The sequence below is a fragment of the Macrobrachium rosenbergii genome, chromosome 3 (genome assembly GCF_040412425.1).
Source record: "Macrobrachium rosenbergii isolate ZJJX-2024 chromosome 3, ASM4041242v1, whole genome shotgun sequence".
In the NCBI taxonomy this organism is placed as follows: Eukaryota; Metazoa; Arthropoda; class Malacostraca; order Decapoda; family Palaemonidae; genus Macrobrachium; species Macrobrachium rosenbergii.
In genome coordinates this window covers 32,853,698-32,873,179 of record NC_089743.1, presented here as the reverse complement: position 1 = coordinate 32,873,179, position 19,482 = coordinate 32,853,698, and the positions used below count along the sequence as shown (strand labels likewise).

At 41.6% G+C, this 19,482-nt stretch overlaps 1 protein-coding gene across 10 annotated transcripts in view; it reads right to left on the bottom strand.

Moving 5' to 3' along the window:
• The window catches only part of LOC136854038 (mucin-2-like), a 228,554-nt gene that overhangs the window by 60,244 nt on the left and 148,828 nt on the right, over positions 1-19,482 (bottom strand). For 5 of the 10 annotated variants that reach the window (XM_067130120.1, XM_067130096.1, XM_067130106.1 and 2 more), the window contains exons 5-6: positions 14,807-18,091; positions 12,067-13,572 (exon numbers count right to left, since the gene is read on the bottom strand). In XM_067130120.1, coding sequence (XP_066986221.1) covers positions 12,067-13,572; positions 14,807-18,091 — 4,791 coding nt within the window. The remainder of the gene's footprint in view (positions 1-12,066; positions 13,573-14,806; positions 18,092-19,482) is intronic. The other 5 variants (XM_067130169.1, XM_067130142.1, XM_067130151.1 and 2 more) reach the window with 1 other exon arrangement.

The following is a 19,482-nucleotide window of genomic DNA, read 5'->3' as shown; positions in this document are numbered from 1 at the left end:
TTGTATTTTACATGAAATTGCGCACATTTTTATATAAAACTTTATGTAACAGCTAATATAAAACGGTGCAAAAATTACGACAAAGTGACGAAAGAATTTCTGAGACTTTCGGCCGAGTTACCCCGCTGACGTAAGGAAAAAGTTTTTTTCAAAAATTCACCATAAAACGAAATATTGTGCTACAGACTTTCAATTTGTTGCAAAATGAAGGTAAATGATTGAATATTACTAGAATGTAAGAGTTTTAGCTTACAATTGCATTTTTCGACCATTTCGGTCGAGTCAAAGTTGACCGAAGGTTGAAATTTTGGCACTTATTGTAATTTATATGAAAATATTTCAAAACTGATAAAAGCTACAACCATGAGTTATTACTTGTTGTATTCTACATGAAATTGCGCACATTTTCATACATAAAACTTTATGTAATGGCTAATATAAAACGGTGCAAAAATTACGACAAAGTGATGAAAGAATTTCTGAGATGCGTCGCTGATGCTCTGTAGTGCGAGAAGAAAGAAATTGGCGCATGCGCGGCTGGGTAACATTTGTAAACAAAACAACAGCGTGATCCGTGAACTCCCAGCATCCCTCAAGGCGTGTGATTTAAAATCTTTCGCAAACTAGGCCTATAACTATTTTTCCGCAAATATTTTTAAAAAATTTTTGTAGTCGACGTACCGTATGTCCACTCGGCACCCGACAGACAATTTTAGTCGACGTACGATACGTCCAGTTGGCGTTTAAGGGTTAAAGAGAAAATCTCCTATTCTAATAAGTGAACTCAATTTGTCAGAAAAAACGTTACGCGTGGTTCAAGCAGTTAAGGTTTACCTAGAGGTCACGACAAACATCCCAGAAGGTGCGATTTTCCTACATCCTAGCACAAACAAACCACTCTCTCTCTCTACAAGGGCTGACAATAATTTTAGTGCCCCTTAATTAAAAGGCAGACCCCTACTCCTTTCCTGAGCCGCATGGCATCAGAAAGTAAGTACATTGTTAGCTTTCTTCTGAAATGTTTCTTTCGAAGAAGTCTCCGAGTGTACAAGGTGGTCATCTGAAATAATAGGTGGTATAGTAAGTCCTGACTTCATAGGCGCTATGGTAGAAAACCAGGGGTCTTCTTGATGTGGTGGGTATGCTAACATATTGCTGGGAAAGGTGCAACAATACCATGACCAAACCCAGCATATTTAAATAAGTCACTTTAGAACTGAGTCTTGATAACTATAAGTTCATGTCTAGTTTCATGTTCTTTGTTGCCAAACCCTATGGGTATCTAGAATAAAGAATGTTGTTTATAACTTGTGGCTGAACCTTAGAAATTTTATCTGTTTCGCTGCGACTGGATTTTAAGAGCTTAGCCATTTCATCACCTGTCAATTTCTTTTGTAAGCTCCTTTGAGGACGAACAGTGGCTACACTATCAAAAAACAGGTTTTGACATAGGAAAACCCTATTTTTGTAGCCGCTGTGACTCCTCAAACCCACCCACTTTCCCTGATGAAAAGGCATGGGATTTGGGTGAATAATTATCCTGCATAGACCTGAAAAAGAATAATAACAGTAGGTCTAGTGTGAGGTGCACGGTTGACAACACAATAAAGACTGGTGCGCAGCGCGCTTTTGCCACATCTGCAGGTTAAGAATAGGAATTGAACCTAGGCAACCGCTATAGACGAGAAAGAACCCCTCATGTCTTGGAGTCCTATACTGTACTCTATCAGTGTCAACGTGCACTATACTGGCCAAGACCAACTAGAAGAGAATTTTTTTAAACTGGTTGGTCTATCTTATGGATGTCATAATGCACACCATGGAGCTTACCAACTCTCTTCAAAGAAGCTAAGGACTGGAGGAAGATTGTTTTCAAAGTCAAACCCCTCTCTGACGATTGACTCAGCGGCTTGAACGGAGCTCAAGTAAGACCACCCAGTACCAGAGTTAGGCCCCACGTAGGAGGCTTGAGTTCCCTAGGAGAACAACATCGTTCAAGCTCTTGAATAACATAAGAGATTTCCCAGGATGAAGAGATGTCCACATCTTTCCAACGGAAAACTAATCCTAAAGCAGCCCTGTAGCCCTTAACAGGGGCTTTCCTAGACATTTTGGGGTCCGGGAGGCACAGTCCCATTTGGGGCCCCTCTTATGGGGTGGGAAGCGAGCAAAGCAAGCCAAAGCAGCTGGGGGGTTGGGGAGCGCTGTAAGCCCCCCGGGGAAAATTTTTAGAATATGAGCAATTGTAGGCTAATTTTAAAGGCACTTGCAAATGCAAATTTCAGAAATTTTATTTCTTAAAACTAGGTGTACACTGAATAATTGAAGATCCACTTAATCCAGTAATGGGGGCCCTCAGAGGATAAAAATTAGGACCCCTATAAGCAGTAATCAATTGCCTGAGATCGGCCCTGCCCTTACCCCAATCAACGTTGCCCACTCTCCTCCGATCTGTATGAGAAGGTCTATAATGGGCTCTACGATTGGGAAGGAGCCCCTGGAGAGCCCTATTTCTTTTACATAACATTTTTGTACATTTTTGTTCACAAAATTGGAAATTGGGCCCTGTAGTCGACCCCAAACTTTTGGATCCAAATATAAATTGGGGCCCTGACCATTTTGGGACCACTGGATTTAGCTTGTCCTGTCACAGCAGCAATGGTTAAATTTTGCATTTTGGGCGCCCCCCAACACCACTGGCCCTTAATAGCAGAAACAGAAAGGCCTTTCTCTGTCCTGAGATAGATTAGGAAGTCAGCTATCTGTTGAACAGAAGTTCTGAGTGGAGAGAAACCCCGTCGACCACACCAATCACACTTGCCCTGGTAAACGGCTGATGAAGATCTCCTGAGGTAGCTGGACATCTGAGTTGCTGCTCTGCTAGAAAAACCTCTCGCTTGTAGGAGATACTGGATAACCTCCAGTCGTGAAGACACAGGGACCCTACCAACTGGTGGTACCTCTCTAAGTAAGGTTGGCAGAGAAGATTGTGCCAAGGGGGAATCTCTCTGTGTGCCGCTGAGGGCACAGACAGAAGGTCCGGGAACCACTCTGCCTGAGGCCACAAAGGAGCTACTAGGGTCATCCTGAGATCCTTGAAACTCATCACTCTGTTCAGGACATGACGGATCAGGCAGAACGGAGGGAAAGTGTAAACTTCCAGGTTGTCCCACGGATGTTGAAGAACGTCCTCCACTACAACGAATGGATCTGGGACCACTGAACAATAAACCTCTAGCTTCTGGTTGAACCTTGTGGTGAAGAGGTCTAACATGGGTCTTCCTCATAAACAAAACAGCCTGTCCGCTACGTCCTGATTCAGAGACCACTCTGTACCTAGAACTTGTCCCAGACGACTTAGTTTGTTGGCCACTACATTCCTTTTGCCTGGAACGTACCTGGCCATGAGCTCCACCAAGTTGTCGAACGGCCACTGTTGTAATTCGACCGTCAGAGAGTGAAGTCAGCATAACACCAGCCCCCGTTTGTTCACATGCGCTATCACTGTAGTGTTGTCTGACATCAAAACGACGGAGTGACCTACCACCCTCTCCTGAAACTCCTGAAGACTCAGGAAGGCAGGCTTCAACTCCAACACGATGTGGAGTTGCTTGTCTTGAGGGCTCCACACCCCCGAAGTCAGGAGTTCTTCTAGATGAGCACCCCAACCTTTGGGGGATGCGTCCAAGAACAGAAGATCTGGAGGGGTGAATGAAGAGGAGTTCCCACCGCCAAGTTCTGGTCGTCCAACCACCACTGGAGGTTGCTTCTCACCTCTGCCGACAGAGGGACCTGGAGCTGAGGGGAATCTTCTGCTGGGGACCAAAACTCCTTCAGTCTCCACTGCAAGGACCGAATATGGAGATGCCCATGAGGGACCAGCTTCTCTAGAGAAGACAAGAGGCCCAGAACTACTTGCCACTGGTGAGTTGGTTGCTCCTCCCTCGAAAGGAAGGAGCGAGCTACTACTCTGAACCCCTCTATCCTCTGGTCCGATGGGAAAACCCTACATGAGGCTGTGTCTATTACCATACCCAGTTACAGAATCCTCTGGCTGGGAAGAAGACTGGACTTCTCCAGGTTTATTACAACACCCAGAATGTGACAAAACTGGAGAGGATGTCCCTGTCCCGAATCAGTCTTTCCCAGGAACTTGCTAAGACCAGCCAATCGTCAAGATATCTCAACAGGCAAATCCCCTGAGCACGAGCCCACGTCGACACTAGGGTAAAGACTCTTGTGAATACTTGTAGTTCTGTTGCCAATCTGAAGCAAAGAACCTTGAACTGGAACACTTGCTCCCCAAGCCTGAAGCAGAGGAACTCCCTGGACGAAGGGTGGATAGGAATCTGAAAGTAGGTGTCCTTCAAGTTTATGGTTAACATAAAGTCGTTGTCTCTTATGGCTGCTAAGACTGTCCAGGGCATCTCCATTCTGGACCTCATGTTCCTGATGAAAAGGTTCAGAGTTGAGAGATCTATCACCAGTCTCCAATCGCCAGTGGCCTTTGGTACCAAGAAAATCCAACTGAAGAACCCCGGAGAAGGACAGACTACCTTTTCCACCGCTCCTTTGTCCATCATCTTCTTCACTTCCTCCTGAAGAGCTAAGTGCTTCAGAGAGTCCTGGGCGCAAGTCAGGTGTAGGAGAGGACGATCGGAGAGAGGAGGAGGGGAGTCGAATGTAAGTAGATATCCTACCCGAAGGACATCCACTACCCACCGTTCTGCTCCTTGCAACTGCCACATAGCCCAGTGGCTAGCCAGGCACCCTCCCACTGGTGGCATTGGGTGGGGAGTGGCGCCCAATCTACCAACGTCCTCCCCTGTCCCTACCCTTACTCCCCCTCCCTGGTTTTGAAGGGCGAGATCAAAAGGGACGCTGCTGAGGCTGCTTCCTTGGCAACGGAGTTGGTCAGGTAACCTTAGCTGAAGTCAAAGGTCTTGAAAGTTTCCTTGGAGGGGACTGCGTAAGCTGTCTTGGAGCTGAAGGACAAGACTGAGACAAAGACTTAACCACTGCCTGTTGGACAAGTTGATAATTAGTGTCAGATCGATGTCTGATGTTAGCAGCTTGCAGTTTTTCCTCAGGCAGGAGAAGCTTGGATCCTGGGAGGTCTCCATTCTGTAAAGATAGTAGAGAGTCCGCATCGACTGATCTAGACACTTTAGAAAGGGCTGCGTTCCTTCTCATCAGTATGAAGTTAGCCCACAAATTAACATTCAAATGGATTAAAGTATGATGTGGCCTTAGCACCAGATTGAAGTAACCTGAAGAAAGTGGACTTTCAAACGAATCTCTCGCAGAACGAGAAGAAGAAATGCTAGCCACTGCTGTAGACCATAAATCCAGCCATGAGACAGTCTGAAAGGCAGAAGAGGCAGTAGGCTCCAAGGTAAATACTTCTTGAAAGGTTAAAGAAGGACTGTCAGTCCTAACCTGATCTAGTGTTAGGCCAGGCTTCAAACGAATGACATCAGAGTTGAGCTGTCTACCTAACAGAGGTATAAGACTTGTTGAGTAATACTTCCTATGATGAATCTGAGGAGGGGGAAGAAGCTTGAAGAATCTGTTGAAACGTAGAATTATCCTGTCCCAAAACCAAGGAACACAACTTAATATTGAAGTAGGATGTCCGGAACACAGTAACTCAAAATAAGTCCTTACATCCTTCTTTGGACCAAGTAAGGCTTCTATGCCCATAGGAGTCATAGAAGCAGGAGTCCCAGACTTCTCAGAGAGACTACTGAACTCACAAATGAGATCAACAACCCCCCTGTAGGAAGCTAGAAACTCCTGACTTTCCCCCTGCTCTACTTCATGCAAAGGCAACTGACATCCTGAGGTAGACGGGAGAGAGGGATCCTGAACACTAGATGGATGTAGGCCATCCCTTGCCATCGACCAGTCATCATGCATCAGCTCTCGGGTCCGACGATTCACGTACGCAGACTCATGAAGATGAACGACGCACATGATCCCTTCCAGATGAACAAGAAACCGAAACACGAATGTTAGGACTTGACGAGTCACATCCAAGGACTCAGGAAGACGATGTACGAGGGTCCTTCTAGGCAAGTGAGACACAGAATGCTTTGGCCCCTACGGAGCTGGGGAACCACGGTCATAATCAGATCCAAGGACGGTGCCAGCTAAACATTCTTTCCCATCAACACGGATGTGGCTAAGAACACTCCGCGGACGACACGGTCTGGAGGAAACCCTAAACCTTGAAGGAAAACGTCTCGTAGGCCTTGGAATAACTGGGCTTCTAATAGGGGAATCCACCACTTTCGACTTCTTAATCTGAGCCTTGTTATCTTTCCGCTGGACTTGTACGGAACGAGGAGGGGAAGAACAAAAGACTGAAGCCAACTTCTGAGGGGTTGCTGGGTGGTGAACATCATCCACAGGAACACGGTCGCGACTGTGTCCGTGTACGCGAATTGGAGACACACATCTGTGGGAAGAAGCTGAAGAAACAGTCCTTGGCTTCTCAGACGATGAAGTGACAAAGTCTTCAATCCTCCAACGTCTCATATGAACATGAGTAGGGGGAGACGAAGACAACAATGATGAAGAAGATGGAGGCCTACGCCTTTTCTTGACAGAAGGACCACCGTACTTCTCCCAAAAAACAGAGTCCAGTCTGTTCACCACAGTCTGTATAAAAGCATCCAAGGGATTGGCAAAACTGCAGGAGATGACGTCACGGCAGTAGCTGGTTGTAATGTCAAGGGAGCAGTCAGAGGAAATGACGTCACAGATACTGTTGTCACGGGGAGAGATGACATAGGTAGTGACGTCACGGGAGCACGAGCTTGACCCAGAGTTGATGGAGTTGCTGCAAGTATAGCCGACCCAGGATGATGCGCATCACACGAGAACCAAAGAAGTGGGGGCCGGGAGGAGGGGCTACTTCTGAGGGGGCCAACACTGGTAAGCATGAAGAGACGGAATGTGACAACAGGCCATCCAGAGCAGGAAGCCTGGGTAGGTCTAGGGAGGCCCAAATGGACAACATCTTCTGCGCATCCAAATCTGAAACAAAAGAACAAGATGGTGCTGCCTCCTCCCTCCCTGAAGGGGAAACATTCCCCCACAATAGAGACGGGATAGCATGATACATAAAATCACCTTGACCAACTCCCGATGCTTCCAAAGATGAATCAATGGAAGAAAACAAAGGAGAAAAGGCATCAACGGATGACGAAGCAGATGGAATATGTCTGGAAGAAGGGGGAGCAGAGGCTTTCATTCGAGGAGGAGAAAATCCTTCCCAAGATGGAAGCACCAACTTCCTTCTGTGTTTCTTCTTCTTATAGAACGTCTTCCGCTGCACAACAGGCCAAGAACGACATTCCGGGCATGGATTGGTAATATTACAAATTAGAATGACAACTACTGCAAGTAGAATGGGGGTCTATCTCAGAAGAAGCCAGAAAGCGGGATCAAGGGAATCCTGGAACGCGGGGACACAAATGTTGTCGCTCGTGGCACTTGTTGCTCATGGGGTTTCTTAGGTTGATTAGTGGACAACATGATAACACCACGAAACACACACAGACGCCCAAACACACAACACAACCAGAAGGTATCACAGCCTTAGGACAAAAACCGGCTTGGGGAAAGGAGAGCAATAGTGAAAGTCCACTCTCCAAGGTGGTTGAAGAAAGACTGATGCGTCACAAGGTTCCGGCTAGGTCTCTGACCTGCTACCACCTCATCTGCTTATTACATGCCAGATACCACAGATTCCTTGCATATATGATTTTGATTGTTTTTTAACCGGTTTCCAGCCGGCGCCAGAAGATTTATCCTAATGTTAAGACCGAAGGTTTGTTCTGGGTATGAGCAAATAACAATTAACCCTTATATCCCACCACAAAATTTAATAGAAGCAGTAGTAATGCACATTAAACTAGGAACAATAGTTAAGACTGATGTATGTTCTTGATTGTATGTTCAGGCACCTTAAATGTGTTATGTATACAGTACAATATACAGTGCTCCACCACTTTTTTGCAGGGAAAGGTTCCAGAACCCATTGCAAAATGCAAAATCCCCTCTAAATATGCTTGTAGCCAAATACCCTGTACCTCTTACACTAAAATGCTTATAACTGTCTATTTTAAAAGTTCACCGCCTAATTTAGTGTTCAAACAAAAATATACCTTAAATTATCAAACTAAAACAATTTAATATCAATTTAAACAAAAATATACCCCAAACCATCATCTCAGAACACCCTAAGTCATCTTAGATTAGTAACCTTTTAGAACTGTTACTCTTATGTATATACGCCCCCAAAAATGCTTATAACACTGATTTACTAATTTTAAAATATTAATATTAATTAATGTAAAAAGTTAAGTATATCTTAGTTTCACCAGACCACTGAGCTGATTAAAAGCTCTCCTAGGGCTGGCCCAAAGGATTAGATTTATTTTACGTGGCTAAGAACCTACTGGTTACCTAGCAACGGGACCTACAGCTTATTGTGGAATCTGAACCACATTTTGACAAGAAATGAATTTCTATCACCAGAAATAAATTCCTCTAATTCTTCATTGGCCGGTTGGAGAGTCAAATGCTGGGCCAACAGCGTGCTAGCTGAGAGCTCTACCCATCCCACCAATGAAGAACTGTTTTTTAAACACGGCAAAATATCTATAAGATGTTTAATACAAATTAAATAAATCTTTAATACAAATTAAACAAATCTGTCTTGCACAACGTTTGACAACTAATCAAGTTACCCCTATTTACATAAGCATTGCTGTTTTCTCTCATAGTATTTAAGTCGTCCCATTTTCTTTATATACTGGTAAAACAATCAAAATTATCACTAATTTGCTTTTTTCATAGAGCAACACTGTTTACTCACTAATTACTGTATTTTTTCATATAGTGTTCGTGACTAAATACAGATTTTTATGATAAAAATAATTTACTGTCTACTTTACTGTAGTAATGTATCTATTAAGCTCATTCCAGGTTGGGCCACAGACTGAGCATAGCAGGTCTATGATTCAATTTGATTCCCCCCTCTCTCTCTCTCTCTCTCTCTCTCTCGCTTTAGGGGTAATGTAAGATGTATTTGAAATGATATTACTGTGGAGTGTTTTTGGATGATAGAGCAAACTGTACAACATTTGAAATATTCGCTAATTATTTTAATTCTATTTTCCAGTCTGCTTTTACTGGAAAATAAAATTAAAATAATTAGTGAGTATTTTAAATATTGTACAATATGCTCTATCATCCAAAAACACTTTACAGTAATATCATTTCAAATACATCTTACATTACCCTTAAAGAGAGAAGAGAGAGAAAGAGAGAGAGAGAATAAAATTTAATTGTACACCTGTTACGCTCAGTCTGGGGCTCATCCTGGAATGAGCTTAGCAAATACACTGTAAATACAGTAATAATAAGTACGCTGTAAATAATTTTTATCATAAAAATCAGTATTTAGTCATGAATACAATATGAAAAAATACAGTAATTAGTGAATAAATAGCGTTGCTCTAAAATAAAATGTGAATCAGTGATCATTTTAAAGATATGGCCCATGGAAAAATCTGCGATTGGTGAAATTTCCTGCTGAAAAGTTAAAGATATGTTCCACAAAATTCAGCGACAAAGGGAAGCATGGAAAAGTGGGGTAGCACTGTGTGTGTGTGTGTGTGTGTGTGTGTGTGTGTAATTGTAAAAGTCACAGTCCCCTCTTAACTTCTCAAATTCTTTGCGCTTTTTGGATACACTTGTCACTACAAAGCTTCAAGATCCAAGTGCAAGAAATTGAAGTGGTTGAGCTGTCCTGTCAGGTCGATAATGTGACTTCGTTGTGATTATGGTGACGTGGGTTCATTTCCCGCTACTGGACATCTCAACCACTTCAGTTTTTTGCACTTGGATCTTAAGGCTTTGTGGTGACAAGCGTATCCAAAAAAGTATGAAGAATTTGAGAAGTAAGAGGGCATTATGGCTACTACAATTACATATGTATCTGGTAAAAAGTGACCAGTAGATTCTACATATATTATATATATACAACAAATATTTATTACTTATACACGTAAGAGTTTTTCATATTCATAAATATTAAGCAACAAAATATTTAATACTGAAATCACTGTACCTTGGGAATAACTTATACTACACTCTATGAGAATTATAACCAATAAGCATATCTGTCCCAGCCAGGATGCAAACCTGGGACTTTTGTTTAGATACAATGATGGACAGTTGACTTTGACCATAAGCTGATATCAACTGCAATAGGTATCACGGTCCAATTGAAGTTCTGTACTTTGAAAAAATTTCAACTCATCTCCACCATGATAGCTGACTGGTAACTTTGTAACACCTAGCTTACTATCAATTTTTGTCATTTGTGCATTTATATTCACCAATATTAAACAACAAATATCAGTTTTTAATGAATACACTATCCCTGAGAATAATTTACAGTCAAGGGAAATCGACATGTCTATCTGGCCAGCCAGAATTCCAACCTGAGCCTTTGGTTAGATACAATGATAGTCTGACTTTGACCAATCAGCTATCAAGAGTGATAAGATATATTGACTCTACTGTACATATTCCTGTTAAATTGAAAACTGATAAAAAATATACACATGAAAAAAGCTGAAAAGTTTGTTGCAATACTGATTATTAACAAGTGGTTATGTGAAAAAAAAACAAGTAATCCTCTTGAGTGATGAAATCACATAAAAAGAACTAAATAAAAATTCAGTACACAGTATGGATAGTAATTATAGTAAAAAGTCAAAGAACTATTAAAAGGAAATGAAAACATGACGAAAAGGCTGTTTGACCTATTAATTGTTGCCATAAACGTTTGGAGCAAAAACTCATAATACAAATTTTCCAATTAGGCCATTTATTAGCTCCACTGTTTGTGCTTCAAACAACTTAACAAAAAACCATGCTGATATTCTTAACCCATTGGTTAGTACCATTTCTGATGCGAATATATAGAAAAATGTGGACTCGATGAATAAATTAAATAAAATACAAATTAACAGTGAATCCAAGCTTGTGAATTTTGATGTAATATCATAATTTCCAAAAGTACCTATTGATGATCTGTTGAAAGTTTTCTTAGGTACCTCAGAGAGCAGACAATATCGACACATTATTTTCCAAGAAAACTATTACTGAATTTATTAAAACATATGTGGAAAAGAATGTATATTTGAATTCAATGGGAAATTTACTCTAGTTTTTGTATTTGCAACCTTTATCTTTAGTTTTAAGTGACTTGTTTATGGAAATTTTCAATATGAAAAGACTAAACAAAATCATTCCAAGTAATGTAATATGGTTAAGGTATGTTGATGACATAATGTATTTGGCCAGGGAACAAAAGTGTAAATATTTTCTTCCATCAATAAAATTTAATATGGAAATGGAAAAAGATAGTAGCCTACCCTTTTTGGATTACCTAATGCACACAACTAGTATTGGGTTGGAATAGTGTAAAGAAACCCTATCAATACTTCAACCTACATACAATTTTATTCTGGTCAAAGCAATAGTTCTGAAATAAGTTTTTGCATCCATGTTTCTGTGGGTAACATTAAATTTCATAACAAATGAAATTCACTACACATTAGAGGTGTATAAATAAACAAAAATCTTCTTATGGAAAGAACTGGGCAAGTGACTGCATTGCTAATGAACATGTTCAATCCAGGGACAAGGTTTTGGTTTCGATTTTCCTAAACAAGAATATACATAAGGGCAGATGCCTAATAGTTTCTTCCCTAAAACAATTTTGTATATATATATCTTACCAGTTTTTGTTTGATAGTATCACATGAATGAAACATGAACTGTTACTCTTAATCTTACATGGTGCAGTATAATTTTCTTTAACTAATTTGTTGCAAAAATACTTATACTTGTAGTGCTGAATATATAAAGTATAATCATTAAGAGAGAGAGAGAGAGAGAGAGAGAGAGAGAGAGAGAGAGAGAGAGAGAGAGAGAGAGAGAGAGAGAGAGAGAGAGAGAGAGAGAGATTTTACCTCTTACCTCTTGGTTTTGCGGGGAGAGGATGAGTGTCTTGACCTGCTTCACTTGCTGCTTCTGACCAGGAATAACAACTCCTGTGTGGGTGTGCGAGGTTGTGGTTAATGTTGAGCTTGTGGTAGTGTTTATGGGTGGCGTCTGAACAGAAGCAGTAGCAGTTGTTGTTAAAGATGGCAAGACTGTTGACATGCTGACTGTTGGCATGCTAGATCCCACAACAGGTGTGGTATCACTATTACTCACTCCATCACATACTGACGCAGGTATTGTCACAGAAGGATAATGAGACAAGCCTGAATTGTGGCACGTGTTCTTCAAGTTAGGGTTGCTCAGCCCATTAGGCAGAGAAGACAGGTTTTGTTGGATAATTCCACTTGCACTAGATGTGCCACTGGCCTTCAATCTGTCATGTAAACTTTGCTTAATAATAACAGGACTGGAACTGGCTGTTGGGACAGTTTCTACTTCTTTGTCTTTCTTACGTTTCTTATTAGATTTTGATTTGTTTTTACTAGCTTCTATCAGATTTTGACTTCTTTGTAGAGTAGCAACATACTCATTTTGATAGCTGGGAGGCTTGCTACCACTCTCACTGTTCTTTATTGCAAACACACCTGAATTACTATTAATATGACTAGGAACATTATCATGATGTAAAGCACTAGCTATCTGGGGATGGCCTCGGGTTATTGGCACATTTTCTGAATTTGTATAAGTTACATTAGTTTGTGGAGTGTGTGCAGAGTTGGTAACAAATGGTTTGTGGCTAATTATAGCACCAGACACAACACTGTTTGTGGCACTAGAAGACGCAATCACAGCTGGACTGGGAGGCACTTGGCTGGCTTGACTTGCAACAAGGATGCTAAGAGGCGCCGGCGAGGAAAAAGTTGTACCAGTAGACACCACATTTTCGGAAGGTCGACTCATTACACTTCCCACACTGACCACTGCAACCATTGAGCCACCATCACCCACAGATACTTGCATGGGAACAGTTGTTGGCTCTCTAGTACTAGTGGCTACTGCCTGCTGCCCTGATGTGATGGATGTTAAGATGGGAGGGCCTGAGGCAATGGTAGTCTTTTCAGATGCAGGTAAATGCAATGCCTGCAAAAGGTGTGTATTTTGAGCTACCCTAGAGATATCAGCACCTGTTTGGGTCTTTGCCATCACCTGAGTGACCTTAGCTGTTGGAGGAGACTGCAACTGAACTGGCACACTTCGGGTAGTTATTGTTGGACCCTGAACAGTCACATTTGTGGTTACCTGCGTTGGAGGAGTCAGAAGCTGAGTGAATGAGGGCAGGGAACCAACAGTTGGAAGTATACCAGGCCCAATGTGGCCATTGCTGCCAGACATAATGGTGGGCATGCTATTATTCATCACGTTAACAACTGTCCCACTGCTGGTTACCCCTGCTACTGTTGAAGTTGACACAACACCTACGGCACCACTGCTGATAACCTGTACTTGTGGTTGATTGGAGGGAATCACTAACCCTCCCACCTTTGAATGAAAAAAATTTTATTAAATATAATTTGCATATATTTTCTTTCACTACTCACCCATACCAGTTAGCATATGAAGTGTTGCTATAGAGTTTATGGGACAGCATTAATTCAATGTATAATTCTAAAAGATTGAATAATATGTAAGTCATTAGTTCATAGTCTGAGGTCTTACAGTTATAACATACAGTACTTTTAATTAGGTCCAATGGATACTAGTACAGTATCTTGCTAAACTGATATTTCTACGTTATGCAATATAGTTACATTGTGGAAATGAAATGTTTCATAGCCAAAAAGCTAAAAGTTCAGCTGAAAATGTAAATAACTAACACAATTTATTCATATTTAAATTGTATCCTGCCTTTGTTAAAAGTTGCAAGAAATAAAAGTTTGGAGATACAGTTAAGTGTTCAATATATTATCTGCGCCTTAGATCATATCTTACTGTTGTTTCTGGTTTTGCTAAAACATTTTCAATTAACAATTTGAAAATTGCTTCTCTAATTAAATACTTCAGACCAATATTACATCAGGTTTTGGGAACAGTTAACCGTGTAAGGAAGTAAGAAAATATATATTAGCAGTAATTTTGCTTGAAGTTTCAATCTTAGTGGCTTCTTATTACCAACTATTTATTACATATCAAGTAAAGACATAAATCAATTACATACAGTCAATAAGTGTTGAAACAGTCTGACTCTTATACAGATAAGAGATATCTACCTCAAGAAGTCATATAGTATTGAGAGGTAGTGTGTATGGGTGTCTAAGTAAGGAATGGTGTGCATATGCTGTCTGCAGTCTTCTGATATCAATAAAATGATGAAAAACAAATCATTATACTGAATGTCTATTTTAAACAACTTTAAGATAGCATATATTTTTGGAGACTAAAAATAAATAATGTTACTCTTCATGAAAAATAAGTAGACAGAACTTACAACTACATTTTAATTAAGTTTTTAAAAAGTTTTACTTAGCAAATAATTTCTTTCAACTAAAATAAAAAACAATTTTAGCTCTACATCAAATCTCAAAATGTAAACATTTCTGAAGTACTAAATACAGTACAAGCTAAAATGCATCTACAGGTGAAGTTCTCTCTGATGAAACATGTAAATTGTGATGTATCTTCAAAACATAAATGAGAAAATCAAAATACATATTTCAGAAATTTCCTTAAGAATTACTGGCAGGTACTTGCATAAACTCCGTAGTTTGTAACTTACCGGAGAGGGAGTTGGCACTGAAGATGCCGCTATATGAGTTTTAGATGGATCAGCACCTAGGATAACCTTTCCACTTGGATCCAGAGTCAAGCACATCCCACTTGGCATGGTGGTGGCTGTAGGCAATCCTGTTTGAGCAGAGCTAATAACAACAGTTCCTTGCGGTACAGGATTATTCATCCCTACCAACATAGGTTGATGAGTCCCAAGGACAACGTGATTGGTATTGTCAGGAATCCCAACGGTGCCTGTTGTAACTGTCTCAGTGATGGATCCTGCTGCCTGTGCAGTTGTAACTAGCGTTACAACTGGTGTTGCTGTCTTCACACTTGTCGATACAGATATTTGGCCCACTTCCATGCCATCACCTCCTAAACCTAGTTCATTATCATCAAACAACATCATATCCCCCATAATACCTGTCTCTTTAAGAATATCATTCAGATTAATTGAGCCACCTTTACTTTTGAGCTTCTCATCTTTTGGATCTTTCTCTTTCTTTTTCTTTTTGGGTTTCTTCTTCGCTGCTTTATTAGAGTCATTCACAGTTTGATTGTGTGGACCTGCTTCACTACAGGATACAACAGGAGGGGCAGGGGGAGGAGCAGGAGGAGGAGCCACACTTTCATCTATCACAGTTTGCTTAGTGGTGGTTATCACAGATGGGAGGGAGGAAGGAAGAGACGTTGCTAGCTGCAATGGTGCTCCAGGCACAGACACCTGGAGCTGCTGCCCAGCACCTGCCATATGCAGGTGACCCATGGATGCTGCCACAGGTGCCATGTTTGGAGGAGCTACCGAGGAGGGAGCAAGTTGTAAAGGTCCTGATGCTACTTGGGGAGCTAAAGTACGCATAGTAGCACCGCCTGCTGTTAGTAAACCTGAGAGATTTACTTGGCCTGTTGGTAATGCTACCAAAGTTGGGCCATTTGGGGTGGGTATCTGCTGTAACTGTAGTGGAGCTTGTGGAGCTACCAATCTAATAATAGGTTGATGACCTCGTGCACCCTGAGCTGCCCCCATTACTCCTGAAGCACCTAAACTGGAAGCAGCATTTTGTGGAATGACAAAGGCTGGTCCTCCTTGCCCACTGGTTGGAAAAACTACAGTCTGTGGCTGGCTACCTTTAGCCCCAGCACTAACTATCTGAGGCTGACCTGGCATTGGCACTAAAAAAGCTTGTGCTGGTGCCCCTGCTGCCCCACCAGGTCCTGATGGCCTAACTAACAACACACCATTGGGTTGCTGAATAAGAATAGGCTGTTGAAGGCCTGACTGCAATGGAGAAGGATTAATCACAAATCCTCCAATGCCCTGCTGACTGGTCATCATTGTTGCTGTTGGTTGACCAGCAGCTCCAATAACAATAGGTTGCTGCCCTCCAGGCGTTACAGATCTTGTGCTAATTATAGACTTCCCAGGTGGTGGAGGTGGTGGTGGTTGTCCACTACTAACAGGCTGAGGGGGCTTTGGCAATAACTGTGGTTGTTTTGGTTGAATAGGTTTATGAGCTGGGGTAGAGAGAGACTGACGTTGCTGAGTTGGCTGGGGAGAAGATACGATCTGAATAATCTGACCACCTGACACTACCTGTTTTACACCTGCAGCAGCCTGCTGCTGAACTGTTGTTTGTGGCAGTACCATACCATTTGACCCCATTACTTGTGAAAGTGGTAGCTGAGGTACTAAACCTTGAACCATACCACCATTTCCCATCACACCTTGCACCATTCCAGCTGTTTGTTGTTGAGGTATGGCAGCAGCAATATTTGTATGAGTTTGAGGAGTTGGGGTAGCAGCAGGAGAAGGAGTTGGTGGGGCTGGAGATTTCATAGTCCCAACACTTGTGTGTGGAGAGGGTGCTGGTGACCGAGTTGTATAAGGAGCAGGGCTTTGGACAGATGGGTGTGGGGATGGTGTTGTAGGATGATAGGGAGAAGGACTGGGAGAAGTGCGAGGCAAAGCTGTTCCAGGAGATTTTGTAGGAACTGAAAAAGGTGATGCTGCAGATGCAGGGGACTGACCAGACTGATGTAAGGTAACAGGAGTTTGTGACTGTTGCGGTTGTTGTTGTTGTTGTTGCTGCTGCTGCTGCTGTTGTTGTTGCTGCTGTACTGTTAATGTGCTTGGGGTAACATAAGAAGGTGTTGGCGCAGTACTAAGTCCACTAGTTACCATCTGTGATGTGGTTGTGATTAACTGACTACTATTGATCACAGATCCACTCTGGATAAGTTGACCACCTGAGAGAACCTGCCCCCCTTGAATAACTTGGCCACTTGGCAACAACTGGCCTCCAGGCAGCATATGAGCTCCATGAAGGACTTGGCCTCCTTGAATAAGAGGGCCATTGTGTAATACTTGGCCTGGTAACAACTGACCTGTTGGCATGACCTGTGTAGATCCAGGTCCTTGTAAGAGTTGAGTCCCTTGCAGAAGTTGGGGAGCAGCAGATGTTATTATTTGTCCTCCAGATGTAATTACCTGACTGGGGCCACCAACCAACTGGACACTACTTGGCATGACCTGTGTAGGAGCTGGAGCAGCTGCTGCTTGTGGTAAAACTTGAGGAGTAGGTTGCGGAACAGTAGGAGGGCCGGATGTGGCATTTTTTGCTGCTGGAGATACTTGTGACCTAACAGCAACTGGCCGAGGAGTAGGATGAACTGACAACTGTTGCTGTAAATGGGAGGCCTGCTGAATAGAAGGTAGACGAGATGCAGTTGTAGTGAGTATTGCAGGAGATAAACTGTGGCCAACAGTTCCAGCATTTTGCTGATGAAGTGAAGTTTGGGGTTGCACTTGAGGCTGTGAATGTTGCTGAGGAGAAAAAGTTGTGGAGGAGCCAAAGAGTTGTTGTAAGGTTGGATGTTCATTTTCTCTACTTCCTTCTCCTCCACTGCTAGAAGGGGCTCCACCCACTTGCGGAGCCCCAGGTGATGGAAGGGCTACATTTTGCTGGTGGTGTGTATGTGGATGCTGGTGTTGCTGCTGCTGCTGATGCTGGTGCTGCTGATGTTGCTGCTGAGACTGCGGCTGTTGCTGCTGTGGATGAGATGCCCCTTGAGGTGCAGCTGGGAGACTTGATGAGGGTAAGACCTGCTGTAAGACATGTGGGTGACTGAGAGGGTGGCTGCCCCCTCGTACTTGTCCAAGGAATTGACCATCAAACACAAGGTTGTCCAGGCAACTGTTGATTAGACCAGGGTCTGTTGAGGGGGTCACATTGTCGAAGCGAGGAGAGTCTAAGCCCTGCCAGAGGAGACCACCGTCAGTGGGAAAACTCTGCCACCGAATAGAAAGTTCTCAATAAGATTACTAAAAATAACACATAACAAGCATTTCATATGAATTTGAAATAAGAAAGAAAATGGCTTTGTCTCTTGGGTTCCATAAAAATTTCATTCACAAATCCTACACAAAAATAAATCATGCCTTCCCTGTTCTTCAACACACTGTGCTACATATGAGATTTACCTTGGATTCCATTCTGGAATACCTGAGCCATTGCTTGGTAAAACTGGATATTTATAGTATCAACCTAATGGCAATAAAATTCATACAGAAAAAGAATTAAAACATGTTTTCAACATAGAAATACAATCAGCCTAAAGAAAACCCTTGTCAGATGGAGAAAAAAAGCAGTTACGTACAAGTGCAGAAAAGAAAGAAAAACATTCATACTGGCTTTATATAAAAAATTATTTTATCATACACATCCATTAATCATTCACTCACATACATAATATATACACAGTATATATATATATATATATATATATATATATATATATATATATATATATATATATATATATATATATATATATATATATATATATAGTATAATAAAAGTGAATGTTTGTATATTTGTTTGGCTTCTATAGAAATCTGAACCGCTTGACAGACGCAGACAAAATTTTGCACACAGCCTCTATGTGTCACCCAAGAAAGGTTTATAACTTAAAATCAAACCCCTACCCCGTGACAGGCAAAACAAATGAACTTTTCATCATTTTTACGTCACCTTTTGCTTCAGTGCTTTATGGGTTAATTCTCATTTTTCACCTGACATCCCACCTTTTCTTCCATGCGCTGTCAGACGTATCATTAACCTACAACAATAAATCCCCTATAACATAAATTTTTTATTAGAATTTACATGAATTTTTATCATAATTTATGATAACAATTAATATAATTGTTTATTACCTCGATAAAATCTACATTAAAAACCTAAATTGATCATTTCTTCCTGTAGTATGCGAAGCCAAGTCTGCGCATGCTTAGTAGTGGCTAAACCCGACGCTTTCAACCAGCAGATTTTACATACGCAACATTGGGCAACTGCTTCATCACATGAAAAATGATAATCACAAGTTATTTGCCCCACCCATTCATGCATATGGCTGAACACGTTATACAATATAATAAATAAATACATTCCCATTTTGCATAGTGTTAAACTGGTCCTATAAACAATCCTACGTCACTTATTACAGGATCACCAACATCGTGTAGGAAGAACAACCCGTTGTTGGCTGTGCTGTTTAACTTTTGTGGGTGGAGCCTATTTCCTCAGGAAACACATAGGTCTGATACAGCAATATCATTCATTACCATCTAGCATTCAAGGTTAAAACTACCATGACCTGTTCAAAGGAATCATCTAAAAT